Below are 27,857 nucleotides of genomic sequence, written 5' to 3'. Positions count from 1 at the left end.
CTCCTGTTGGTTTGACTGGGGGTGGTTTCTCAGCTTCTTCATCTTGCTTGTTGTTTTCTTTCTCCTGAGGGAGTTGTACTCTCCGTTATCGGGCAGTGTTTGCCTTGTCACTGCCGTGGAATATTTCCTGAGGGCTGGTGTTGTTGGTCAATCTTTTTTGAGTCAGTGTGGCTTTTCTGAAGTGTTGATGGGGCTAACAGTGTTTCTTTGAGGCAAAGGAGGGCTTCCTGAGGGCAGAGAGGACTGGGAGGTCCACACCACGATGGTAGCAGATTTCACTTGGTCATGCAGAGCTTGCTCTTGTGTTTTTAGGCTGTGGGGTTCTTGCAGGGGGTTGGCGGTGTTGGGCAGCTGCTTCTCAGGAGTGCAGCACCCCCTGGGGGCTGGAGCAGATATCTGGGTCACTGAGAACCTAAGAGGCTCTCCCTAGGCAGCCCAACTCAGAAGGACAGCCTGAGAATGTAGGGATCTTTCACAGTCCGGCCGAGCTTGTTGCAGCTTTCTGGCTGCAGGGGCTTCCAGGGGCTGGTGGTGCTGAGCAGTATTCGCGGGGGGGCACCCCTGAGGGCTGGGGCTAGCAGAGCCGCTGAAACCCAAGAGGCTCCTCCCCAGGGCAGCCCGACTCAGAAAAACCATCTGAGATCTTTTCCCGACTGGCCAGGCTTGTTGCAGCTTTTCTGGGCTGCAGGGGGTCCTGCTGGAGCTGGCAGTCCTATGCAGCTGGTCCACTAGGGCACCCCTGGGGCTGGGCAGGAGCAGGGCTGTTGGAACCAAGAGGCTCCCCAGGGCAGCCCGACTCAGAAAACCATCTGAGATCTTTTCCCGACTCGGCCAGGCTTGTTGCAGCTTTTCTGGGCTGCAGGGGGTCCTGCCTGGAGCTGGCAGTCCTATTCAGCTGATCCACTAGGTCTCGGCACCCCCTAGGGGCTTGGGCGGGTAGCAGGGCCGCTGAAAACCCAAGAGGCTCCTCCCCGGGGCAGCCCGACGCAGAAAAACCATCCAAGAATTAGGCAGATCTATTCACAGCCTGGCTAGGCTTGTACTAGCTTTTCTGGGCTGCAGGCCTTTTCTCGGGGGCTGGTGGTGTTTGGTGCTGCTCTGCGTAAGTGTAGCCCCTCCAAAGGGCAAGCAGGCCTGTGCAGGGACAGCCCCTGCAGTGGTAGGCTTCAGGCAGTTGTTGAGGCCAGCCCTCCTGGATGGCAGGCACCCCAGGTCCGGTGAGAGTGTAGCGGGTGGTGGGGGTGGGGGAGGGGATGCACTGGGAAGCACAGCTTTCAGCTAGCTAGCGGCCTGTAAGCTTGCTGTGGCGTGGGGGGTATTCTATGGGGACCCACCCCTTCTTCTCTCCCCTCCCCAGCACGGGCGCAGACCAGGCTCTTCTCCCAGGTTCCCTCTGATGCGGCTTTCCACTTCCCTGCCCCTAGAGTATTGTTCCCTTCCTCTGCGACAGCTTTGTTTTCTAGTCTCCCAGGCAGTCTCTGCCCCGTCTACTGGTTTCTAGAGCTCCCAAGCAGTTTCCGCTCTGCCCCGCCCCCCAGCCTGGGGACTAACCTCTGGAGCCGAGGTCTCGGTGCCCAGCCCCCACCCAGGCGTCCCCTGGCCCTTTCTCGGGGACTAACCTTCGGAGGCGAGGATTCGGTGCCCAGCCCCCACCCAGGCGTCTCAATTTTTGGTGACTGTGCCCGTAGTTCAGATGGTCCGTTGGGTTCTTGGTCGGCTTTTCCGTACTCCCACTTACTACTACACTCTTCTCTGCATCTGGAGATTCCTCCAGTTTGTTTGATCTTTCCCCCGGTAGGTGACTTTCCAGGGTGCGGGATCCCTTTCTCCTCCGCAGTTCCCTTTCGGGAGCGCCCGTCCCGCTCAGATTCACCTTCTCTCACTCTCCTCTTTTCTCCTGTTCTGCCCAGTAATGTCACGAACTTCTTGCCGTTATTGGAGTTTAGGTTTCTCTGCCAGCGATTGGTTGCTGTTCTGTGCGAGTCATTTATTCTGTAGATGTGCTTTTTTTGTTGTGTTTGTGGGAGAGGGCGAGCGTGTCCCCCTACTCCTCCGCCATCTTGTCCTCTCTCTGGAACTCCTCATTTTTGATTGAAATTAGAATTTGTCAGTCTTTCTCTTCATAGCCTTTTGGGGGGGGGGTGTACCTGCAGCATATGCAAGTTTCTGGGCCAGAGATCGAACCCTCAACCTCATAGAAACTACATCATATTCTTAACCTGCTGAGCTAAATAGGAATTCCTGTAATGTCTTTAGTTACATATTCCAGTTCACTACACCTTATTTAAGATACTGCTGATCTGTCTGTCAGTAGGTGTATGTGTGCATATGTTTGTCTATTGGAAGCTTTTTGTTTTTGAATCTTCCTAATCAACTTTAATGATACCTTGTATAGTTTTTGGATTTTTTTACATTTATTAAAAGCACTATCTTGGAGTTACCACTGTGGCATAGTGGGTTAAGGATCTGGCTTTGTCTCTGAGGCAGCTTGGGTTTGATCCCCAGCCCAGCAAAGCGGGTTAAGAATCTGGCATTGCTGCAGCTGTGGCATAGGTCGCATATGTAGCTTGGATTCAATCTCTGGCCCCGGGTACTTCCATATACTGCAGCTGTAGCTAAAAAAGACAAAAACAACACAGTATCTTGAGGTAGGAGGGAGATGCATTAAGAGTTTGGGATTACCACAAACAAATTGTTATATATATAAAATGAGTAAACAACAAGGTCCTACTGTATATAGCACAGGGAACTATATTCAGTGTCCTATAATAAATTGCAATGGAAATGAAAAAAAAACCCCACTATCTTGTCAATTCTGGATCTGGAGTCTGTTCATGGTTAATCCTCTTAATAGCTGTGAGGTTTCATGGCAATGTAGGAATGTTCTACTGGTCCTGATGTCATTTGCATATTTTTAGTATGCAGATGAACTAAGTGCTAAAATATGCAGGTAGAAAGATAGGATTTTGCTCCCACTGAAATGTGTTAGAAAAAAGTATATAGATGCAGGCTATGTGGAGAAAGTTAGAACTTCCCTCATTCTTCTTCCATATGAATAAATGGAATTCACATCATATTAAACAGGACTCTTATTATAGGAATTGCTGACACTGGAGGATGTGGCTGTGGAGTTCAGCTGGGAGGAGTGGCAGCTCCTGGCCCCTGATCAGAAAGATCTTTACTGGGACGTAATGCTGGAAAATTATAACAATTTATTGTCACTAGGTAAGGACAGCTCCCTGTGTCATTTACTGGTGCCCAGTCACTGGCCTTTCCTCTGTCACCTGATGAAAGCTTTGCAGTATCTGTGATCTTTCGAAGAGGCAGATTTTCAGTGCCCCTTCAAGAAATTGCTTTGTCTCTAAAATGCAATATTTTCCCATTTTGGCATACTGTACCCTGGTCCTTGTATCTAAGTGTTCTATCATTTCCCACTAACAGGGTATCAACCAACAAAACTAGATACACTCTCCAAATTCGAATGTGGAGAACCATGGATAATAGAGGATAAAATCCAGAATAGAACCTGTCCAGGTGAGTGAGTGAGAGGCAGCAAGGGGAGTGGCCAGGGAAGTCTATTCCAGTCATTAAGAGGAGTCACAGCTATGAGGGTGTTCAAGGCCCCTCTCAACAGCTGCCACACATACTCATCTCTCCAGATGAGAACTCTTTCTTTGTGAGTGTTCAGCTTTAAATATATTCCTGTCTCTTCTTCTTTTTTTGGCCACCCTGCAGCATCTGGTGCTCCTAGGCCAGGGATCAGATCCCACCCACAGTCTCAGCCTAAGCCATAGCTGTGGCAACACCAGATCCTTAACCCACTCTGCTGAGCCAGGGATCCAACCCATGTCCCAATACTCTCAAGAGGCTGCTGATCCCATTGTGCCACAGCAGGAGATCCTATTGTCCCTTCTTGGATCTGATATTTGTTTATTTCCTCTTATGGCTTTATTATTTAATTAAATTAATTTATTTATATTGGCTGCACCTGCGGGATGTAGAAATTCCTGGGCCAAGGGTTGAACCCAAGCCACAGCAGCAACCAGAGCTGCTGCAGTGACAATACTAGATCCTTAACCCACTGAGACACACAGGAACTCCTGTAATTTTAATACTGGAACCCTATGGTAGACAATACAGAGCCAGCATCCCTCCCCCGACTATGTCATCTTTTAAGCACTTTCATTCCATACTAGTATCACGAAATAATTTGTTTTTACCTTTTTTCCCCTAGGAATTGGGAGAATTGATAGTCATCTGCCAGAGCACTCTCAAAACCAAAGATTTCTGAAGCGCATGCAACAATGCAGTGAACAGAATACATTAAGAAAGAGTGTTCATCTTAGCAAAACTCATTTTGCCCTAATGCAGAATCATACATTTGACTTATACAGCAAAACTTCGAAATCAAGTTTAGTTAACGAGAATAGAAGATATACAATAAAGAACCCTGTGGAGTTTAATGGAGATAAGAAATCCTTTCTACATGGTAATCAGGAACAGTTGTATTCTGGAATTGAATTTCCTGAAAGTGTAAAGCACATTAGCACTAAATTCCAAGTCTTTAAGCATCAGAGGACTAACAAAACAGAGAAATCTCAAGCCTGCAGAAAAAGTGAGAAAACCTACACCAGGAAGTCTCAGGTTATTTATCATGAGAGCATTCATACAAGAGAGAAACCCCATGGGTGTGATCCATGTGGAAGATCCTTCAGAAGTGTCATGTTCACTAAATACCCAAAAACTCCTAAACGAGACAAACCCCATTTAACCAGTGAATGCAGAAGAGTCTCTACTGTGAAGAGCAGTCCCACTGTCTATCAGCAAAACCACACAGGAGAAAAAACCTATATATGCAATGAGTGTGGAAAAGGTTTTACAGTGAAGCGCTATCTGATTGCCCATCAGCGAACTCATAGTGGAGAGAAACCTTACGTATGCATTGAATGTGGAAAAGGCTTCACGGTGAAGAGCAATCTCATTGTGCATCAGCGCACTCACACGGGGGAGAAGCCCTATGTATGCAGTGAGTGTGGGAAAGGCTTCACTATGAAGCGCTATCTTGTTGTACATGAGCGAACTCATACTGGAGAGAAACCCTATTTATGCAACGAATGTGGAAAAAGCTTCACTGTGAAGAGTAATCTCATTGTACATCACCGGTCTCATACGGGGGAGAAATCTTACGTATGCAGTGAATGTGGGAAAGGCTTCACATTGAAACGCAATCTCATTATGCATCAGCGGACTCATACGGGAGAGAAGTCTTACATATGTAACAACTGTGGAAAAGGCTTCACCACAAAGCACGCCCTTGTTATACATCAGCGAACTCACACAGGGGAGAAACCCTATGAATGCAATGAGTGTGGTAAAGCCTTTAGCCAAAAGATATTCCTTATACAGCATGAGAGGTGTCATACAGGAAAGACACCCTTTGTATGTACTGAGTGTGGAAAGTCCTATTCCCACAAGTACGGTCTCATTACCCATCAGAGAATTCACACAGGAGAGAAGCCCTATGAGTGTGAAGAATGTGGGAAAGCCTTCACCACAAAGTCAGTACTCAATGTCCATCTAAGAACTCATACTGGAGAGAGACCCTATGGATGCAGTGACTGTGAGAAAGCCTTCTCTTACTTGTCAAGTCTTGCTAAACATAAGAAAATGCACATAAAAGAAATGAGTAGATTGAGTCAAGCTGGAAATTCCTTTAACAGAGAGTCACAGCTCATTACTGATGAGTGAACTTCGGCAGAACAAAAGCCCTGTTAATGCAGGGACTGGGGAAATGCCTTCTGTGGCAGCTAAGACTTAAGTGAAACATCAGTGTTTCCTCATAGATCAGAATGTAATGGTACTGCCCATTATTATATAGGGTACCCTGAGGAGATGCAAGAATTTGCCCAGGAGGAGTTGCCATCATGGCTCAGCAGATAATGAACCTGACTAGCATCCATGAGGATGTGGGTTTGATCCCTGGCCTGACTCAGTGGGTTAAGGATCCAGTGTTGCCATGAGCTGTGGTGTAGGTCGAAGACACAGCTTGGATCCCACATTGCTGTGACTCTGGCATAGGCCAGTGGCTACAGCTCTAATTGGATCCCTAGCCTGAGAACCTCCATATGCCATGGGTGTGACCCTAAAAAGACAGAACGACCAAAAAAAAAAAAAAATTGCCCAGGAAATAAACATGATGAATGCAGTGAGTGCAATGGTGTCTTTAGTGATTGTTACCTCACACTGTCAATGAAAACCTGCTGGAAGAACTCATACGTTCAATGTGGAGATGTCTTGGACAACAATTTCTAGCTTCATTATATGTCTCCATATATATGGAGGGATCATCAATGATCATCGGTGAGCTCACTGTTCATAGAAATATGATTTTTAAAAAAGAAAGGAGTTCCCATTGTGAGTCAGTGGTTATGAACCTGACTAGTATCCATGAGGATGCAGGTTCAATCCCTGGCCTTGCTCAGTGGGTTAAGCATCTGGCATTGCCGTGAGCTGTGATATAGGTCGCAGATGTGACTCAGATACCGCATTGCTGTGGCTGTGGAGTAGGCTGGCAGCTACAGCTCCAATTTCACTCCTAGCCTGGAAACTTCCATATGTTGCAGGTATGGCTCTAACAAGCAAAATAAAGAAATAATAGAAAAGAAAGAATTATGCCATGGGAAAGTCTTTACGCTGAAGAAGACCTCAGTGAGTGTCAGAATTCACACTGGAAAAAAACATTAAGAAGACAATCTACATGGCAGAAGTTCAGTGATAAATTCTGCCTCATCATTTGTCAGGAAATTGTACAGAAATTCAAACTTTTATGAACACACTAAAGATAGAGCACCTTTAGTTGAATATCACATGACTTATAAAAGGATGAATCCCTCAGAAATGATAAATATGTGCTTTTTGTTACAAATCTAACCTCGTTATACGTCAAATAATGCAAATCTTTCTAGTTGCCTTTTTTGGTATCCCACAGTTTTAAAAATTAGCCTGCTTTTTTTCATCACTGATTTTATATTTTTGAGTTTTTATGAGTTTTTATTTTTTGGCCATGTGCATCACATGCAGAAGTTTCCAGACCAGGGATCAAACCCAAGCCACAGCAGTGACAATGCCAGATCCTTAACCTGATGAGCCACAAGGGAACTCCTCTTTTATTTTTATATACAGTGCGGGAGTATTCTATGCCTACCCCCACTTGTGATTAGCTTTTTTACTTTTCTTTGGCTCTAACCATATTGTAAATTTTAATACACTGAATACTTTTTTTTTTTCAAGATAATTTTTTCAATGAATTGAGAACAGAAAAGTGGAGTGGGATGCACATTTGCCTTGGGGACTTGAGGGTTGAAATGAAGCTTGCAGATGTCATTGTAGCTGAATCTAAATAGGAAAAAGACACTGGGGGCTGTCTCCCTGATCCCTGGCGGGTTCCCTTCACCGTCCCCTCAACTCTCAGACCAGGCGTCCAGAGCATCCCACCCGCGGCAGTGTTCTGTCACGTTGACCTTGCTGGACCACAAGATGGGACCCCTGCTTGTTAGAGACCACGGAACTGCCGAACTCTGCAGAAGGCAAACTTGGCGCACATGCAAAAGCACAGCAAGCTAAGGACTGCTGACGCAGAGTTCTCAGGTACAGGGTCTCCTTCAAACGCAAGATAAGGGAGTCATACATGAACCAGGAGCAGCTGCACGATGCCCTGGAGGGATGCACCTGTCACTAGCTGCTAGTTGTTTCCTCTGTTATTCACTCAGAGATGGCTTTGTCATTGCCTGCACCTGATTTTGCTCGTGAACCTATGTCACCTTCCCTAATAAATGTCATAAGGGCTAAAGCCTAGGCGCCTTTGTTCTGCAGAACAGAGTGCCTCCTAGTCCCCCACTTTCTAAAGGTAAAAGAGTTATTTTTTTTATTCCACGCCGTCCCTCTTTCAGGATCTCCCATTGCTCTGCAGTGCTGGGTGCAGCACCTGCTGACCTGGGGCTGGTGGGTGATGGGGGCCAGGTGCCCACGAGACTGAATTTTTTTTTTTTTGTCTTTTTTTGTCTTTTGTCTTTTGTTGTTTTTGCTATTTCTTGGGCCGCTCCCACGGCATATGGAGGTTCCCAGGCTAGGGGTTGAATCGGAGCTGTAGCCACCGGCCTACGCCAGAGCCACAGCAACGCGGGATCCGAGCCGCGTCTGCAACCTACACCACAGCTCACGGCAACGCCGGATCGTTAACCCACTGAGCAAGGGCAGGGACCGAACCGCAACCTCATGGTTCCTAGTCGGATTCGTTAACCACTGCGCCACGACGGGAACTCCGTGTGTTTTTTTTTGTCTTTTTTTGTCTTTTGTCTTTTGTTGTTGTTGCTATTTCTTGGGCCGCTCCCGCGGCATATGGATGAATTTTTTTTTTCTTTTTAGCGCTGCACCCACAGCATATGGAAGTTCTCAGGGTTGGATCAGAGCTGCAGTTGCCAGCCTACGCCACAGCCACAGAAACACTGGATGCAAGCTGCATCCGTGACCTACACCATAGCTCGTGGCAATGCCGGATTTTTAACCCATTGAGCAAGGCCAGGGATCGAACCCACATCCTCATGGATACTAGTCAGGTTCTTAAAGTGTGAGCCACAACAGGAACTCTAAGACTGAACAATTTTAAAAGGAAATTGAATTTCAACATATCTTTGCACTTGGCTTAACTAAGTTGGTTAAAGATGACCAATTATTTTACAAAACCACCTTCAGAGTTAGTTTTATAAAATGTATAAATGGACTTCCTCTGTGGCTCACAACAATATAAAATGTATAATATGAAATCATTTACTTCCCCAGTATCCTTTACCCAACTCCTCCCAGTAAAAACATTTGATGTAATCATATTTTATTGTTGAGTCCAGGAAATGACATTGGCAGTATACTGTTAACTCCTAAACTTTGGGGTTTGGATTTCACTAGATCTTACATAATTTTCTTTACATGTTTTTTTGTTTGGCTGCACCGGGGCCAGGGATCAAACATGCGCTACAGCAATGACAACTCGGCATCCTTAAGCGCTAGGCCACCAGGGAACTCTCATAATTTTTTCAAAGTTTGTAATTCTAAGATGATTTATTTTGTTTCTTTTTGGCTGCTTCTGCAACATAAAGGAATTCCTGGGCTAGAGATCAAACCTGGGCCACAGCAGTGACAATTCCAGACCCTTAAGCGCTAGGCCACCAGGGTGCTCCATGTATCTACTACCTGCAGGACATAAAAATGTTCAAGACTCCCTCATGCTACCTTTTCATGCTCACACCCTCTATCAAAACCTACCTCTGTTAGCAACCACTTTTCTGCTTTCCATCAGTATAATTTTATCATTTATGAATGTTAACAAAGTAATTTTTATAACTTGATTTTATACATTTTATATAAATAGGTTGTATTTATTGATACATATTTATAATTTCTTATTAATGGGGGAACATGTAAGCTTTTTGTGTTTTTGTCACTCAGCAAATTGCTCTTAAGACGTATTTGCACTGAACTCGTTTATGAGCAGTATACATACTGAGTGTACTGTTTGTTGATCCATTCACTTGTCAAAGAAATCTGTATTGTTTCCTGGTTTCAACTGTTATGAATAAAGATGCTGTAAATTGGCATCCAGAGTTTTATGCGGACATAAATTTTCACTCCTCTATAATAAATATTCAGCTGTGTGATTATATGGGACATACGGTAAGTTGTGTTTAGCTTTATAAGAAACTACCTTTCGGGAGTTCCCATGGTGGCGCCATGGAAACGAGTCCAACTAGTATCCATAAGGATGCCGGTTTGATCCCTGGCCTCACTCAGTGGGTTGGGGATCCAGCATTGCCATGAGCTGTGGTGTAGATCACACATGTGGCTTGGATCATGCGTTGCTGTGACTGTGGCTTAGGCCAGCAGCTGTAGCTCCTGTTTGACCCCTAGCCTGGGAACTTCCATCTGCCACAAGTGCAGCCCTAAAAGCCAAAAAACCCGAAAGCAGAAAAAAAAAACACTCTTCCGGAGTGTCTTTACCATCATTTTCTATTCTCACCAGCACTATGTGAAATCTACTTGCTTCACATCCTCTCTAGCAATTGGTATTTTCAGTACATTTTCTTTTTAGCCATTCTGCTAAGGACATGGGCGTTCTTCATCCTCACCAGCCCTTAGTGGTGTATTTCACAGTAACCACTCTATCAGACGTGTAGGAGTATCTGATCTTGCACTTGTATTTCCCTGATGGCTAATGATGTTCAACACTGTTACTGTTATTGTTGTTACCATTTGGGGACTTATTTATAAATGGAAGTTTGTATTTTTTCACCAGCATCACCCATTTCTACCCTCCACCCCCTTTCAGCCTCTGCCAGCCACAGTCTTTTTTTTTTTTTTGTTTTTTGTTTTTACAAATTCAGGGGTTTTTTTGGATTCTACAAATAAGAGAGATTAGACAGTTTTTGTCTTTTTCTGCTTGACATTTCACTTAACAATGCACTCAAGGTTGCAAATGGCAAGACTTCCTTCTTTTTATGTTTGAATTCTATGTCATGGCTACTGTAAATAGTGCTGCTATGAACTTTGGGGATCCATGTATCTTTTCAAATTAGAGTTTTTTTGTTTTTTTTTTTTCCCTGAATATATACCCAGGAATGGAATTGCTGGATCATGTAGGACCTCGATTTTTAATTGAGAAACCTCCATACTGTTTCCCATAGTGGCTGTACCAATTTACAATCTCTTTTTTTCTCCCCCCCCTTTTTTTTTGCTTCTTAGGGCTGCACCCCTAGCTTGTGAACTTCCAAGCTAGGGGTTGAATTGGGGCTGCATCTGCTGGGCTACACCACAGCCACAGCAACGTGGGATCCGAGCCGCAACCACAGCCTACACTACAGCTCACAGCAATGCCAGCTCCTTAACCCACTGAGTGAGGCCAGGGATGGAACCTGCATCTTCATGTATGCTAGTCAGATTCATTTCTGCTGAGCTACGATAGGAATTCCTATCCCATGATTTAACACATCACCTACTAATGTTCATTCATACTGATACTAGTTACCTTTGACTGCATTATAAACCTACCTCCCTAAAACTTACTAAAGACAACAAACATTAATTCATGGATAGAATTCTCTGTTATGTGGGTTAAGGGTTGGATTGTCTGGTGTGGGCTGTCTTTTTTTTTCTTCTTCTTTTTGGTCTTTTTGCCTTTTCTAGGGCTGCTCCCATGGCATATGGAGGTTCCCAGGCTAGGAGTCGAATCAGAGCTGTAGCCACCAGCCCACGCCAGAGCCACAGCAACGCAGAATCCGAATCGCATCTGCAACCACAGCTCGCAGCAACGCCAGATCTTTAACCCACTGAGCAAGGCCAGGGATCGAACCTGCAACCCCATGATTCCTAGTCAGATTCGTTAACCACTGCGTCATGATGAGAACTGGTGTGGGCTCTCTTGACTGAGGCTACATGACCTAGATTTTTTTTTTTTTTTTCACATATCTGAACCTCTCCTGGAATGGATGGGGCTGTTTTTCACATAGTCTCTCATTCAGAGGCTAGCCTGGCTCTATTACAGTGTGTTAGGGGGAGATAAATAAAACATCCCTCAATGAGCAAGTCCGTTTCTGTCCTCTGTGTCAGGCCTGCTATTATCCCACTGGACACATTGTCAGAGTCATGGGGTGGGGTTGGGGTGGAATGATACTATCCAAAAGTATGAATACAGAAATGCAAGAATAAATTTATGTAACAATCACAAGATTATTTCTTATTTCCTTAAAGGTGTCAAGATTGATGCCATAAATATCTTTGTCCATGGTGGTTCTCACAAAGATAATGTTCAGGGAATTTCAATTCTTAATGTCTCAAAGCGAATGAAAAGTTTAAACTTCAAACTGTACCCACACAACATTTTATTTATTTACTCTGCTGCCCTCAAAACATACTAAATGGAATGCTGAACCGTTACTGGTGTGTATTTTTTGAACTTCAGCTATGACAAGCTTGATAATATCTCAGCTCATTCAAAGCTGGATGTGGTGTGGAGTTCCTGTTGTGGTTCAGCGGTTAATGAATCTGACTGGCACCTATAAGGATGTGGGTTCGATCCCTGTCTTGCTTAGTGGGTTAAGGATCTGGTGTTTACCTGAGCTGTGGTGTAGACTGCAGATGCAGCTTGGATCCCGAGTTGCTGTGGCTGTCATGTAGACTGGCAGCTACATCTCTGGCTCGACCCCTAGCCTGGGAACCTCCATATGCCACGGTGCAGCCCTAAAAAAAGAAAAAAAAAACAAAACAAAACTGTATGTGGTGGACAACACTGTTATCCACCATGAAAATGAGAAAATTAGGGGCTAAGCCTAACCGAATGATTATTTACCGTAGCCTTAGACTCTGAATATTATTCATCATTCAATGTTTATGGAATTTTTGTTGTTGTTCTTTTTCCACTGATGGCCCCCAGGGATCCAGCCTGAGCCAAAGCAGCAACAATGCGGGATCCTTAACCCACTGTGCTGGGTGGGGGATGAACGAGTGCTTCCAGAGACAAGTCGGATCATTAACCCACTGCACCACAGCAGGAACTCCTTTATGAATCTTAAGGGTTAAAAAATTGAGTATTGGCGATTTTTAAAACTAAGTGGCCAGTATATTACTTAACTATTAAAATTATAAGTTGGATATCTTTTCCTTATTCCTTTTATGATCTTGTTATAAATTCTAGTGAGGAAGCATATATTTATTTATTGATGGTGGGAATGTAAAATAGTACACAGACTCTGGAAAGCAGTTTAGCAATTTCTCTATATACACCTATTTCTATCACTCACCCGCATACCCACACACAGTTTAACTTCTCTCTATAAGTACACTTATGTATCTATATCACACATGTATTTCCTTTCCTTTCCTTTCCCTCCATTCTTCCAGTAGGATTAGTTGGGTCCACAATTAGTTTTACTTTACTATGACTTCGTAACGCTATTCGCAATTGAACGAAGGTAGTATATAACCTGGTTACTTTCTTTTCTTACACGACCTTTTATTCTCCTTGAAGGTGTCCTATTTCCCTAATTTTTGGCCAGTGGTCTTCAGAGCCCTGTTTTTAGACTTTGACTATAAAGAGAAAGCTCCGCCTCTGTCATAGGCTCCGCCCTTTGTGTTGGGCACTGGCCTTTGACCTTACTGGCCTTCCTCCCCATACATTCAACCTTGGCGCGTTCCAGCCGCTTTTATTTCTTAGTCTGGGGCCGCCATCCCTCTATTGTCAGAGCTTCTCCAGGCCCTGCTGTCGGTGTGAAAGCCGCAGCAACCCAATTTCAGGTAGAAACTCAGGTTAGGTAACCCTCACCAGCTGGTTCACCTTTTCCGAGTGAGCGCTGTGCGGTACGGATTCCACCACTTCTGGTAAGATGGTTGCGTCCACTGGGCTCTTTTCTAACTTTTCTATAAACTAGGTCATTGTCGCTGTCATTTTCATTTCCTCGTCAGCTCGCTGAGAGGGATTTACCTCCACGCCGTTCTTGTTTTGTATTAGCTAGGACTTAGGCACGTATGTCCGTTTTTATTCAGGATCGTGGTGCGGAGAAAGGACAGTAGGGAGACATTCCATCTTCCCAGCAGTCCCTGCGCACTAACGCTAAACGGGCCTCTCCGCGCTCTGGACGCCGGATGCTCAAAGATGGCCGCGAGAGGATGGATCCTGCGAGAGGGCGCGGCCATGTTACATCTGAAGAAAAGCCAGAAATCTAGTTGTCGTTTTGCCACCGAAACGTCTTGGACCCTTGTTGGCCACTGTACCGCGGTGACTAGGGAAGCGGACGAAGTTCAGAGAAGTTAAGTTCAGCAGCGGATCCGCAGCTGGGGTCCCCGGAGGAAGCTAGGTTAGTGGCTGGGTGTCTTCGTGAACTGTGGGGAGGGAGGTCCTGTCGGCATCTGGGTTGGGTGATGCCTGTGGAATTCCAGCGGGGAAGATAGCGGAGGAAGGGATGGTCTTTTCCAGGGGAGTCCTGCAGTGTAGGTAGTAGGAGTGTGTGATGGGGATACCTCTGGCCTCAGTCAGGAGATTCCGTTGTGGTTAGCGGTTAAAGATCCCTAGAGTTCCAGGATTTAGTCCCGAGGGCACGTGTTGAGGTCTTTACCGTTTACTCTCTGCAGGGCTCAGTGACTGCGAACTGGAGCATAGTGTTTGTCATTGAATATTTCTTATGGTTCAAGTTTTGTTTGGGGCTAAATGATGGACGGACTGTTTTGTGGTTAACGTTTGGTGGTCTCTGCAGTTAACCCAGGTGGTGGTAGTAAGCGTCCGGGGTACCAACGCTTGGGTTGGTTGATACTTTAGAGGCTCTAGTACCTTGGTCGCGTTTTGAACTCCGACTTCGGCTGCTGGAACAGATGTGAGGTCCTCTTTGCTTTTAGGTCCAAATCCCTTGCTTCACCACTAGTTTTGGGTTTTGTTTGTTTTGTTTTTGTCTTTTTCTAAGGCTGCACCGGCGGCACATGGAGGTTCCCAGGCTAGGGGGTCCAATCGGAGCTATAGCCACCAGCCTACACCACAACCACAGCAGCGCAGGATCCGAGCCGCGGCTGCGACCTACACCACAGCCCACGGCAACGCTGGATCCTTAATCCACTGAGTGAGGCCAGGGATGGAACCCAAAACCTCACGGTTCCCAGATTCGTTTCCACTGCGCCACGATGGGAACTCCGAAGGCCGTGATTTTTGAACAAAAATTTAGAGCTGATCCGGAAGACTGGAAGCCACAGCATCCCAGTTTGCAGCCATTTCCTAAAGTCAGAAGAAAATGATTCAGGCCCAGGTGATTTTTTTTTTTTCCCTTTATTCCTTGGTGGCTTTGCCTGTAAAAATTGGTGCAGTTAAATAGGAAACTTTAAATTGATCCTGGCAGGATCTGGAGAAATACATTACTCAATAAAGTTTTTTAAAAATGAATATAGGAGTTCCCATCGTGGCTCAGTGGTTAACGAATCCGACTAGGAACCATGAGGTTGTGGGTTCTATCCTGGCCTTGCTCAGTGGGTTAAGGATCCGGCATTGCCGTGACCTGTGGTGTAGGTTGCAGATGCGGCTCGGATCCCATGTTGCTGTGGTTCTGGCGTAGGCCAGTGACTACAGCTCCAATTCAACCCCTAGCCTGGGAACTTCCATATGCCGCAGGAGCAGCCCTAGAAAAGACAAAAAGACAAAAAAAAAAAAAAAAAAAAAGGAATATATCATAGGATTCATACTACATGACTCATGTGTTGGAATTTAACAGGTGACTGTCTAAGACCTTGTAGGTTGCCTTAGCTGTCAAGGTACCTCTAATATCTCTGATAGCCATGACAGGAGAATCATGGTAGGTTACATGATAGGCATCACTGTGATCTCTTTCAACTCCCAACACTTCTGACACCAAATGTGTGGGTTTTTCCAGGCCAGCAGTCAGTTCTGCGGCTCTCCAGATATCAGCTCAGTGTTTGTAGTTTAATTCAGTTCTGACACTACCCAGAGTTACTGTTAGGCTTGATGGGTTTAAGGGTTCAGTCCCACAGGACGGCCCTCACTTTGAATACCACGTAGCAGGTGCCCAGGATACCTATACTTATGACTTGCTTGAAAATTGGGGGTTCCTAAAATCCCTTCTTCAATAATTTATTTTATTTTATTGTTTCACATTTACAATACAGCTTTATTATGATTATTATTCCTTTGTTTCTTTTTTTATTAATGATTTTTATTTTTTTCATTCTAGTTGGTTTACAGTGTTCTGTCAATTTTCTGCTGTCCAGCAAAAGTAACCCAGTCTCTCTCTCTCTCTCTCTCTCTCTCACACACACACACACACACACACACACACACACACACACTTTCTCTTACATTATCCTCCATCATGTTACATCCCAAGTGACTAGATAATAGTTCCCTGTGCTATACGGCAGGATCTCATTGCTTATCCACTCCAAATGCTATAGTTTGCATTAACCCCAAGCTCCTAGTCCGTCCCACTGCCTCCCCTTGGCAACCACAAGTTTCCTTGATAATTTAGTTTACTACAGCAGCTCATATAACTCAAGAAAACGCTTTGCTTACCTACACCAGTTTGTTATAAAGGATACAACTTGCAAAGTGCCAAGTGAAACAGATACTTAGGGCAAGGAATGAGGGAAGGGGCAAGGACCTTCCATTCCCTCTCCAGGAGTGTCACCTGTCTAGCACCTTGATGTGTTCCCTGACCTGGAAGCTCTGCCAGCCCTGTGGTTTAGGGTTCTTATGGAGGTCTCATTAGGTAGGTGTGGTTGATTAAATCAATGGCCATTGTTGATTAACTCTGTGTTACTGACTGCAAGTCCATGTGCCCAATGCACAGTGAGGCAATACGGTACCAAAGCGTTGGAGTTTGAGCAGAGAAAGGCTTATCACAGGGCCATGCGAGGAGATGGGTGGCTCATGCCTTTAAAAGCCCAGAACTTGGAGTTCCCATCGTGGCGCAGTGGTTAACGAATCTGACTAGGAACCATGAGGTTGGGGGTTCTGTCCCTGCGCTTGCTCAGTGGGTTAAGAATCTGGCGTTGCCGTGAGCTGTGGTGTAGGTTGCAGACGCGGCTCAGATCCCATGTTGCTGTGGCTCTGGCGTAGGCTGGTGGCTACAGCTCCGATTAGACCCCTAGCCTGGGAACCTCCATATGCCACGGGAGCGGCCCAAGAAATGCCAAAAAGACAAAAAAAAAAAAAAAAAAAAGCCCAGAACTTCTCCAAGGGTTTAAGCAAAGTACTTTTAAAGGCAAGGTGAGTGAGGGGCATGGTTAGATGTTACAAACTTCTTGGTGTCAGATCCTTTGTTCTTGCAGCTGTCCACCTTGGTCAGGTCATGGTCAGGTTACAATGTTCCTGTTACCCTCCAATAAGACAAATGTTTCTCTGTTCAGGTCAGGGTCAGGCTATACTACTTATTTCAACGTGTAGGCAACATTCTTTTACAAAAGGTACAGCACCAGCATGACTGAGCACAGGCAACAGAAGACAAAGGTTAAAGTAAGGTTAAAGTAAAAGGAACAGATGTAATCTGGAGGCAGATTTGTTCTTCCCCATTACAAGTTTCCAGTCTCTCTCCCCTCCCTGGAAGTCTAGAGTGGAGCTGAAAGTTCTAATCACAAGGTTAGTAGTCCTGGCAACCCACCCCCATTCTGAAACTATCTAGGGGTTCACCAAGCCTCACCTTACTAGCATAAACTCAGGTATGGTTGAAAGGGACTTGTTTTAAATAACACAGGACACCCGCTTACCTCTGTCACTTAGGAAATACCAAGGGTTTAGGAGTGCTTCTGTTAGGAACTGGGGCTGATGACCAAATACGTGTTTCGTGTGTCACTTGTCATTGGCATCAACTGTGAGGAGAAAGCAGACCTGTTCCTTGAGGGATGTTAATGTTTCATGGCACACGGGTCTGAAATTCACATAGGTCTTTGGTGGTTCTCAAACCATAGAGGTGAGGTGGTAGGTGATGTCCTCAACTACAGTCTTCAGCTGTCCTTACTTCTCAAATGTAAAAACATGTTTTCTATAGCTGTTTCTTCATTTTATCTAATATGATATTAACCCTGCCTAATGATATACATGGTACATATGCATTTCTCTGTGTCCATATATGAATTCTTTAAAGAATAACTTCCTTACAGATTTGATCATCTAATAATTTTTTTTACTTTATTTATTTATTTTTTGCTTTTTAGGGCCACATTGCGGCATATAGAAGTTCCCAGGCTAGGGGTAAAATCAGAGCTACTGCTGCCGGCCTACACCACAGCTACAGCAATGCCAGATCTGAGCCACATCTGTGACCTCTACCACAGCTCGCAACAACACTGGATCCTTAACCCACTGAGCAGGGCCAGGGATTGAATCTGCATCCTCATGGATGCTAGTCGAGTTCATTACCACTGAGCCATGACGGGAACTCCTTTTCTTTTTTTTAATTGATGTATAGTTGATTTGCAGTGTCATGTTTTTGGCAAATTGATTCTGTTATACATAGGTATGTGTTTATTACAGGATATTGAATATAGTTCCCAATCATCTAATAATCTTTTGTGATTTATATATATTTGCACAGTTTCTTTTATTTTGTTTAGTATATTAACCACTGAAATCACCATGTATTTTCTGTTAGTCTAGCATCTTGAGTCTCTTTATTACTGGTTTTGCTATTAGCTGAGTTGCTAATGGTGAATTTAGGAATCTGTATTATTCATCTATGTATAGGTAACATGTAGTTCAGTATTAGTAAACAGATGCTTGTTAGATAATAGAAAATATATATTGGTCTCTGCCCCCTGTTCCTGGCACAGAGCTCCTAAAACCCTTGTGATTCCCTAAGTGATAAGAACACTTGGAGTATCCCTTGTTCTAATATTGCCGTTTGACCTCTTTTCCTGACACAGGGCTCCTGAAACTCTTGTAATTTCCTGGGCATCAGATGTGACTTTTTTTAATGAGGTGATTCTGAGTCTGGCTCCTGGATGAGGGCTTGTCACCAGAAAGACCAAGCCATGATGAGAAGTTTGGAATTTTTAGCCCCACCTCTTATTCTCTTGAGAAGGGTGAAGGGTTGAAAATGGAGTTGATTGACCTTGCTTACATGATCAAGCCTTCATAACATCCCCAAAGTACAGGGCTCAGAGAATGTCTGTGTTGTTGAACACGTGGAGGTGCCTGGAGAGGTCATGGAAGCTCTGTGCCCTTTCCCACATACATACCTTCTATCTGGATGTTCATCTGTATCCCTTATAATAGCCTTTAGTAAAATGGTAAGCATAAATATTCCCCAGAGTTCTGTGAACTGCTTGAGCAAGTGAATCAAACCCAAGGAGGGGGTTATTGAAACCTCTGATCTATAGCCAGTTGGTCAGGAGCATAGGTGACAACTTGGGCTTGAAATTGGCCTCTGAACTTGGAGAGGGGCACTCTTAAAGGACTGAGCCCTTAACCTGTGTGACTGGACCCCATCTTTGGCTGGGTAGTGTCAAAATGGAGTTAAAGTATAGGACACAGCTGGTGTGGCAGAGAATTGCTTGTTGTGGGGAAAAATCTCCACCCATTTGGTGACCAGAAAGGTTAGAAGTGAAGTGTTCTGTGTCGGTAATAAAGGAGACTCACAAGGAAGAAGCACACAGTGGGGAAGAACTGGGTTTTTTGCAACATGGAGTAGACCGAACTGAGTTTTTCCCTTACTAATGCTCACATATGTATATTGCAGATGTTCTTACATTAGCTAGAGGATTTAGTGGTACATGTTATAGAAATTTCTAGAGTTTTCAACTTTGGTTGAGTGAATGGGAGGCTGAACCTTAACATAATATTTTATCAGGATTCTTATTCTATCACAGCATGTGCAGGGGAAAAAAAGCCTCTTAATTTCCTGTATGGTAAAAGTGAGAATAATCTCCTCTACTTTTTTTCCACATTACCAAAAGAATATCACATTGCTAAGTGAGACCATGTTACAAAAGGAATCTCTGACATATGACGATGTGGCTGTGAGGTTCACATCGGAAGAGTGGCAATTCCTGGACCATGATCAGAAGGACCTGATGCTGGAGAACTACAGTAACCTGGTGTCTGTGGATGAGGATGGCTCCCCTGTATCCCTTAGGGGGTTGAGAGTCAGTGACCCTTCCATTTTCAGCTGCTTAACTCTTAAGAGTAACTGCATTCCTCCGAAATGATTGAGTCTCAGATCCTTCTCTTGCCCCAGATAGGATATAATACCCATCTCCTGTTAGAAAAACCTTAGGGTTACAGATGTGAAGTTAGTTTATTTCCTCAAGTGTAACATTATCCTTTCCTGACATATCCCAACCCAGTTGCATATGTCTGATTCATCTTTTCATTTTCCATGAACAAGGTATCAAGCCAGAAAACCAGATGTACTCTTCAGGTTGGAACAAGGAGAAGAACTGTGGCCAATAGAAGATGAAAATCATGGTCGGATCTGTCCAGGTGAGTGGGTGAGACCCAACAAAGTGGCCAGCTAGGAAAGTTGCACTCTGTTGGGAGAGAAGGTGTCAGAGATTTGATGTTGAGGAAATGTAAACAGGTGGGACTATAAGTTCCAGCCTTCTAATCACCTAGTTTTTCTGGTGATCAGTCCCATCCTGAGGTTATGTGACTTAGCCTATGCTAAGTCACCTCATTAGCATAAGTTCAATACTGAAAGATACTCTCTATCACGTAGGAAATTACAAGGTTTTAGGAGTTCTGTGGCAAGAACTGTGGAGGAAGACCAAACATATGTCTTAATTATACCACACATAGAATTGTCATTAAATAATTAACTTTACATTGAAGGCATTTTTTTTTCACTTTTTTTGGTCTTTTTAGGATCACACCCCTGGCATATGGAGGTTTCAGGATAGGGGTCAAATTGGAGTGTAGCCACTGGCCTACACCACAGCCACAGCAATGCCAGATCTGAGCCATGTCTGTGCCCTACACCACAGCTCATGGCACGCCAGATCATTAACCCACTGAGCAAGACCAGGGATCAAACCTGCATCCTTATAGCTGCTAGTCAGTTTCTTTTCCACTGAGGCATGACAGGAACTCCTGACGTCATTTTTTGAAAGATTGTTATTCCAAATTAAGATTACTAGAGATTATAGAATGATCCATTATTCTCTTCTTTCCTAGAAATCTGGAAAGTTGATGACACTCTACAGTATCACCTGCAAAACCAAAGCATTCAAAAGAGTGTGAAACAATACCATGACTATAATACGTTTGCAAATATTGTTAAGCAGAGTGAAAATCATTTCCTGTTAAAGGAGAATTGTGATGTGTTTGACTTACATGAAAAACCACTCAAATCAAATGTAAGTTTTGAAAACCAGAAGAGAAGCTGTAACTTAAAGAACTTTGCTGTGTTTAATGAAAATGGAAAGTCCTTACTCCATGCTAACCATGTACAGTCTTTTACTGAAATTACCTTTCCTGTAAGTGCAAAACCTATCAACACTAAACTGCAGTCCATGAAGCAACAGAGAATTCACAACATTGAGAAAGCCCAAGTATGTGTTGAGTATGGAAAAGCCTTCCTCAAGATGTCTCGGCTCTTTTATCATCAGAGAGTTCATACTAGAGAGAAACCTCATGGATGCAGTATGTGTGGGAAAGCCTTCTCCAGAAAATCCAGGCTAACTGAACATCAGAGAATTCATACCGGACTGAAAGATTATGAGTGCACTGAGTGTGATAGAACCTTGAAAAAAATCTCAGTTCAACATACATCAGAAAACTCATATGGGAGAGAAACCTTACACATGTAGTGAATGTGGGAAAACATTCATCAAAAAGTGTCTGCTGTTGGAGTTCCCATCGTGGTGCAGTGGTTAACGAATCTGACTAGGAAGCATGAGGTTGCGGGTTTGATCCCTGCCCTTGCTCAGTGGGTAAACAATCCATCGTTGCCATGAGCTGTGGTGTAGGTCGCAGATGCAGCTTGGATCCTGTGTTGCTGTGGCTCTGGCGTAGGCTGGCAGCTACAGCTCCGATTGGACCCCTAGCCTGGGAATCTCCATATGCCACGGAAGCGGCCCAAGAAATGTCAAAAAGACAAAAAAAAAAAAAAAAAAAAGTGTCTGCTCATTTACCATCAGGGAACTCATACGGGGTAGAAACCCCATGGATGCAGTCTATGTGGGAAAGCCTTCTCTACAAAGTTCAGTCTCACTACACATCAGAAAACTCATACAGGAGAGAAACCTTTCATATGCAGTGAATGTGGAAAAGGCTTCATTGAGAAAAGGTGTCTTATTGCACACCATCAAACTCATTCAGGAGAGAAACCCTTTGTAGTGTTAGTGGAAAAGGCTTCACCATGAAGGGTGATCTCATTATACATCAGCGAACTCATACTGCAGAGAAACCATATATATGCAGTGACTGTGGGAAAGGCTTCACTGTGAAGAGCTGCCTGATTGTACATCAATGAATTCATATAGGAGAGAAACCCTATGTATGTAGTGAATGTAGAAAAGGCTTTCCAGCCAAGATCTGGCTGATTGGACATCAGCAAATTCACACGGGAGAGAAACCCTATATATGCAGTGAATATGGAAAAGGCTTCATGGAGAAGAGTCATCTCAGTGTACACTGATGCACTCACACAGGAGAGAAACCCTCTATATGCAGTACATGTGGCAAAGGCTTCAGTGGGAAAAGCATGCTTGTTGCACACCTGAGAACTTATACTGGAGAGAAACCCTATGTATTAATGAGTGTGGCAAGGGCTTCACCTTGAAGAGTACTCTAGTTATGTATCAGCAAACTCATATTGGAGAGAAACCATACAAATGCACTGAGTGTGGTAAAGCCTTCAGGAAGAAGACATGCCTCATACAACATCAGAGATTTCACTCAGGAAAGACTTCCTTTACATGTACTGAATGTGGAAAATTCTCTTTGTGTAAAAATAATCTTATTACCCATCAGAGAATTCACATGGGAGAGAAGCCATATGAATGCAGCAAATGTAGGAAAGCCTTCACCATAAAGTCAGGGCTCAGTGTTCATCAAAGAAGATACACAGGAGAGAGGCCTTATGGGTATTGTGAATGTGGGAAAGCTTTTGCCCACTTGTCAATCCTTGCTAAACATAAAAGAATTCATAGGTAATCACTTTGAGGAGGCCTGTTGCCATATCCTCAAGATAACTATATGCAATTAAGAAGTAACAATGCAGGAGTTCCCGTCGTGGCGCAGTGGTTAACGAATCCGACTAGGAACCATGAGGTTGCGGGTTTGGTCCCTGCCCTTGCTCAGTGGGTTAATGATCCGGCGTTGCCGTGAGCTGTGGTGTAGGTTGCAGACGCGGCTCAGATCCCGCGTTGCTGTGGCTCTGGCGTAGGCCGGTGGCTACAGCTCCGATTGGACCCCTAGCCTGGGAACCTCCATATGCCGCAGGAGCGGCCCAAGAATAGCAACAACAACAACAACAACAAGACAAAAGACAGATAAATAAATAAATAAATAAACAATGCAAAGAATGTAGTATTTATTGTTTTTAGTGACCAATTACCTCATAGATTATTCAGATGAAAAAGTTTGCAAAATGACTTACAATTATGCTTGCAAATGTTTTATGATATTTTTATGTCTAAAAGTGTATACTGAGATTAAGCCTGTGAACGTGAAAGACTAGGAAAGTCTTCAGTTGGTATAGACCCTATTTTATGTGATCACCATAGATCATGAGTGAATGAATATTTCTAATAGAAATAAAATTCTAGGAAAACCTTTGCTTAAGGAAAGATCTCAGCAGATGTTAACAGTACAGAAATCCTTTCCTGTGGCAATGAATATGACAGGGTTTGCAGTAATAAATAGCGCCTTATCATTTGCTAGAGAATCCATACAGAAACACATTCAATATGGTGGCCTTTAACAAAATATCAGACAACTTAATGAAGGAAAGACACCTTGGGGAAATGATGAATGAGAGTATTCTGTCACAAATCTAAAATTAAGAGATAATATCCCTCACAAGGAACTGGGGAAAGGATACCTCCAGCCTTATTTCTAGTTGCATTGTCATTGATCTTACAGATTTTAAATAGTGGTAGTTGCCTTCATCATGGATTAAACGTGAATATATACAATGCAGGAGCAGTTCAATGCCTGTTTCCTTGTTAAGTTTTCCATTTCTTTGGTTCCAAGTTGAAGTGTATTCGAACTACTTCACAATGAAACAGTCTATTCATTTCAGAAGTGAAATAACAAACACATATTTGGATGTGTTTAACCATGTTTATTATTTATAAAATTAATATAAATGTTTTGTAGCCTTTTTTTCCTTCTTCTTTTATTATTATTATTATTATTATTATTATTTTGGCTGCACCTATGGCATGTGGGAGTTCCTAGGCCAGGGATCAAACCCATACCACAGCAGTGACAACGCCAGATCCCTAATCCTCTGAGCCACCAGGGAATTCCTATAACTTTTCCTTTTGAAGTGAGCTTAGCATCACAAAAACTGAAATATTTCAGACATTTCCTAAATGCCTTTCAGACCACCAAGCACTCCCAAAGGTAAAACCTTTTGTAACCACAGTTCATTAACAGGAAGGTGGTTGTTACAGTGCTCTTAACTAGATGGTTTATTTGGATGGCACAAGTTTCAACATGTACCTACTTTTGTTAAGTTTTTACATATGGCCTTAAGAAACTTCATCATATATGTAGTTTCCTTTAATCAACATTACCATAAAAATTCAGAATGCTTTGTCAACACAGACTCCATGCTACCTCCTCATAGTCACAGTCTTTCCCCAACACTAACCCTTGACATCACAGATCTTTTTTGCATCTATAATTTTGTCATTTATAGAATATTTAGAAAAACAGAATCATTTAGCATGTACCCTTTGGAGGTTGACTTTTGACCTTGTGAAATAATGGGAAGTAGATATATTGGTCTCGCCCCCAGATCCTGGCACAGAGCTTCTGAAACCCTTGTAAATTCCTACTTGGTAAGAACACTAGGAACATCTCTTGTTCTATAAAGGGGACTCTGGGTGGGCTTCTGGATGTTGGCTGGTCACCAAAAAGACCAAGCCACCATGAGAAGCATGGAAGTTTCATCCCCACGCTCCATCCTCCAGACAGGTAAGAGAGGCTAGAAGTGGAGTTACTTAATGATCATGCCTCTTGTGAGAAAGGCTCCATAAAATCCCAGTAATAAGGGCTTTGGAGAGCTTCCAGATAGGTGAACACTTTCAAGTATGGGGAGAGTAACACTCCCCTACTCCACAGGGACAGAAGCTCCTCCTGAAAATGGAAGCTCAGTGCCTGTGAACATCTTTTGCAAAGAGAGGCATTGGGATGCCCAGAAGACATTTCTATTTCTTCCTACCCAGCAGTCTTAGCAGTTGTTAAGACCACTCCTGTTGGAAATGCCAGCACCTCTATGAGGTCACAGGGCCATGTGACCTCATAGAATCTGTGTGAGGCCAGTACCCTGGCCAGACACTCCTCCCAAGCCCTCAGTGTTCATAGGGACAGCCTTGAAGGCACTGCCAGGAGAGTACATCAGAATTGGAAGTGGTTTGGGACTGAGTTTGGCCTTTGGCAACTGCTGGAGGAGTCTTCAGTTGCTCAAAGTTTGGTGAACACAATTCTGGGTGAGGATCTCCAGTGAGAGGCCTTGGGCTCACTGAAGAGGGAATGGGTTTCAATGACTGTATTTGGGGTTTTAGGTGAGTTCACTTATTGAGGAATCCAGCCGTTAGCATGGAGCCTTTGGTTAAGGTTTAATCAGAAGAGGTTTACAATTGAAGGTCCTATTGGTCAGGGTTTTGAGTCTATATGTTAGCTGTTCAAGACTCTATAATTGAAACCTGGATGGAAGATGTGAAACCAGGGAGCACTGCTTCACTTAGAGGTTAGCAATATTTGGGGGATTCATAACATGGAGAAGCCTGGTGTTGAAGGAAGAGTGTCAATGCAAGAGTGGTAAATTTTAGATTGAATTTGAGGTCAGTGTTTAGAGAGTGCAAAGTGTGTATTAGAGAACACAGGAGCCTGGAAGTTTTGAGACCTGTAGCCCCAAGTCTGTGGGTGATTAGCTCAGTCTTTGGATGCCGGAAACATTTCCTTTCAGGTTTTCAAATCCAAGTCCTTTCTCTAGGTTCCTATTAAAAGTTTGTCTCCTGTACCCACTTCTCTCATTGTCCCCACAAAAGTCAGAACAGTTCACTATGGTCAAGTGCTGTGTATACAAGTAAAGATAGGATTTTTGTCCACCTTATTGCAAAGTTTACTCTTGGACATTTCCTTAAAGATTTGACACAAATGAAACAATTTTCTTAAATTCTACTCCTCAGAGCCATTTCATTTAAAAAATATTTTTTTTCAGACTATTCTAAACATTGGGGTCATTTGTATAAACATATATCCAAAATCTGCCTATCTTCTAATACAGAGGGTTTTGTTTTTGTTTTTTTTTTTCATTTTCTTTGGCAAATAAAATTCCTGTTACTCCACCTTATTACCAGTATTCCATATTTCCAATGTTTTGGATTTCAGCAAATCTGAGTGCTGGGTACTTATATCACATTGCTGTTTTAATTTGCAATTCCCTAGTAACAAATGGCATAGGCAAGCTTTTCATATGCTTATTTGCCATCTATTATCTTTGAGCAAGTGTCTGTTCAAGTATTTGCCCATTTTTGAAATGGAGTTTTCTTATGGTTGACTTCTTTCTTTGTTCTCGATACCACTAGTCCTACGGGATTTATGGGATGAATGTTTTGAGATTCTTTTATATTCTTCCCTTTTTCCTTCCTTCCTTCCTCTTTTTTGCCTATTGACTTCTAAGTGTTCCTGCGTCATTTGCTGAAAAGTCTAGCTTTCTTCACTGAATAAGCTTTGTTCCTCTATCAAACACTTGAGTGTACTTATGCAGGTCTTTTTCTGGGATCTCTATGCTGTTCTACTGACCTATGTGTTTATCTTTTAACAAACACTACTAAAGGTTTATAAGTCTTGGAATCTGTTGATGTGAACTCTATATGATGGTTCTTTTTGGTCAGAAGTTGTTTTGCTATTTCCAGTGGAGAAGCCTGGCAATATTACCATTACCTGTATGTACATCAGTGTTGTCACTTTGATATGCTGTACCCCTAGATATGATGTTATTACAAAAGGAATTGAATTTTGAACTGTCTTTCCCAACATGCCTAATCCTTGTTTAACAAGGAAAACAGACCACCTTAAAGGGAAGGTCAATATACAAAACATCTGATTAATATTTCTCAAGATAGGGCGTTCCTGTCGTGGCGCAGTGGTTAACGAATCCGACTAGGAACCATGAGGTTGCGGGTTCGGTCCCTGCCCTTGCTCAGTGGGTTAACGATCCGGCATTGCCGTGAGCTGTGGTGTAGGTTGCAGACGCGGCTCGGATCCCGAGTTGCTGTGGCTCTGGCGTAGGCTGGTGGCTACAGCTCCGATTCGACCCCTAGCCTGGGAACCTCCATATGCCGCGGGAGTGGCCCAAGAAATGGCAAAAAGACAAAAAAAAAATACTTCTCAAAATAATTGAGGACATGAAAAAGAGAAAGAGAAATGGTAATGGAGAAGGGAAATGCAAGGAAATAAGATGTTTAAATGCAGTATTTTACCCTGGGTTGAATCCTAGGACAGGAAAAGGACAGTAGTGGAGAAATGTGAAATCCATGTAGAATTTGTAATTTAGTTGAATATTATACCAATGGTTTTTAAAACAAATTTTAGGAGTTCCCATCGTGGTGCAGTGGTTAACAAATCCAACTGGGAACCATGAGGTTGCGGGTTCAGTCCCTGGCCTTGCTCAGTGGGTTCAAGGATCTGGCATTATCTTGAGCTGTGGTGTAGGTTGCAGATGCGGCTCGAATCCCGCATTGCTGTGGCTCTGGCGTAGGCCTGCGGCTACAGTTCCGATTAGACCCCTAGCCTGGGAACCTCCATATGCCGTGGGAAGCAGCCCTGGAAAAGGCAAAAATACAAAAATAAATGAATAAATAAATTTTAGTGGAGTATATTTGACTTAGAAAGTTGTGTTAGTGTCATACCAGTGTTAATCTCTCCATTTGACAAATGTACCATGATTATATAAAATATTCATATGAGAGGTAGTCAAATGAAGGTCCATGTACACACGTTGTAGTACTTTGTGACGTCTATGTAAGTCTAAATTTTCTCCAAATTAAAAGCTTATTTAAAGTAGGTATAATATATATATCAGTTATATGTCAATATAGATGTAAAAAAGGATGTAATCTAATTTCATCTCGCATTATAAACATGT

General features: G+C 43.4%; 2 protein-coding genes across 4 annotated transcripts in view; both read left to right on the top strand.

Annotated features, from left to right (window-relative positions):
- ZNF614 (zinc finger protein 614) overlaps window positions 1-9,650 on the top strand; it is a 36,278-nt gene extending 26,628 nt beyond the window's left edge. For 2 of the 3 annotated variants that reach the window (XM_021097259.1, XM_021097258.1), the window contains 3 exons: window positions 3,099-3,225; window positions 3,442-3,534; window positions 4,235-6,210. In XM_021097259.1, the coding sequence (XP_020952918.1) occupies window positions 3,192-3,225; window positions 3,442-3,534; window positions 4,235-5,748 (1,641 nt within the window). In that variant the 5' untranslated portion in view covers window positions 3,099-3,191 and the 3' untranslated portion in view covers window positions 5,749-6,210. Of the gene's footprint in view, window positions 1-3,098; window positions 3,226-3,441; window positions 3,535-4,234 lie in introns of all 3 variants that reach the window. The other variant, XM_021097260.1, reaches the window with a different exon arrangement.
- Window positions 13,687-21,492, top strand: LOC110261375 (zinc finger protein 615-like). The gene is given in 5 exon segments (XM_021097572.1): window positions 13,687-13,719; window positions 13,828-13,898; window positions 19,920-20,014; window positions 20,705-21,278; window positions 21,280-21,492. Coding segments are annotated over 5 exon segments (900 nt in total). The 3' UTR covers window positions 21,407-21,492.

This window comes from Sus scrofa, chromosome 6 (assembly GCF_000003025.6).
Source record: "Sus scrofa isolate TJ Tabasco breed Duroc chromosome 6, Sscrofa11.1, whole genome shotgun sequence".
Taxonomy (NCBI): Eukaryota; Metazoa; Chordata; class Mammalia; order Artiodactyla; family Suidae; genus Sus; species Sus scrofa.
This window is presented reverse-complemented; position numbering and strand designations above follow the sequence as displayed.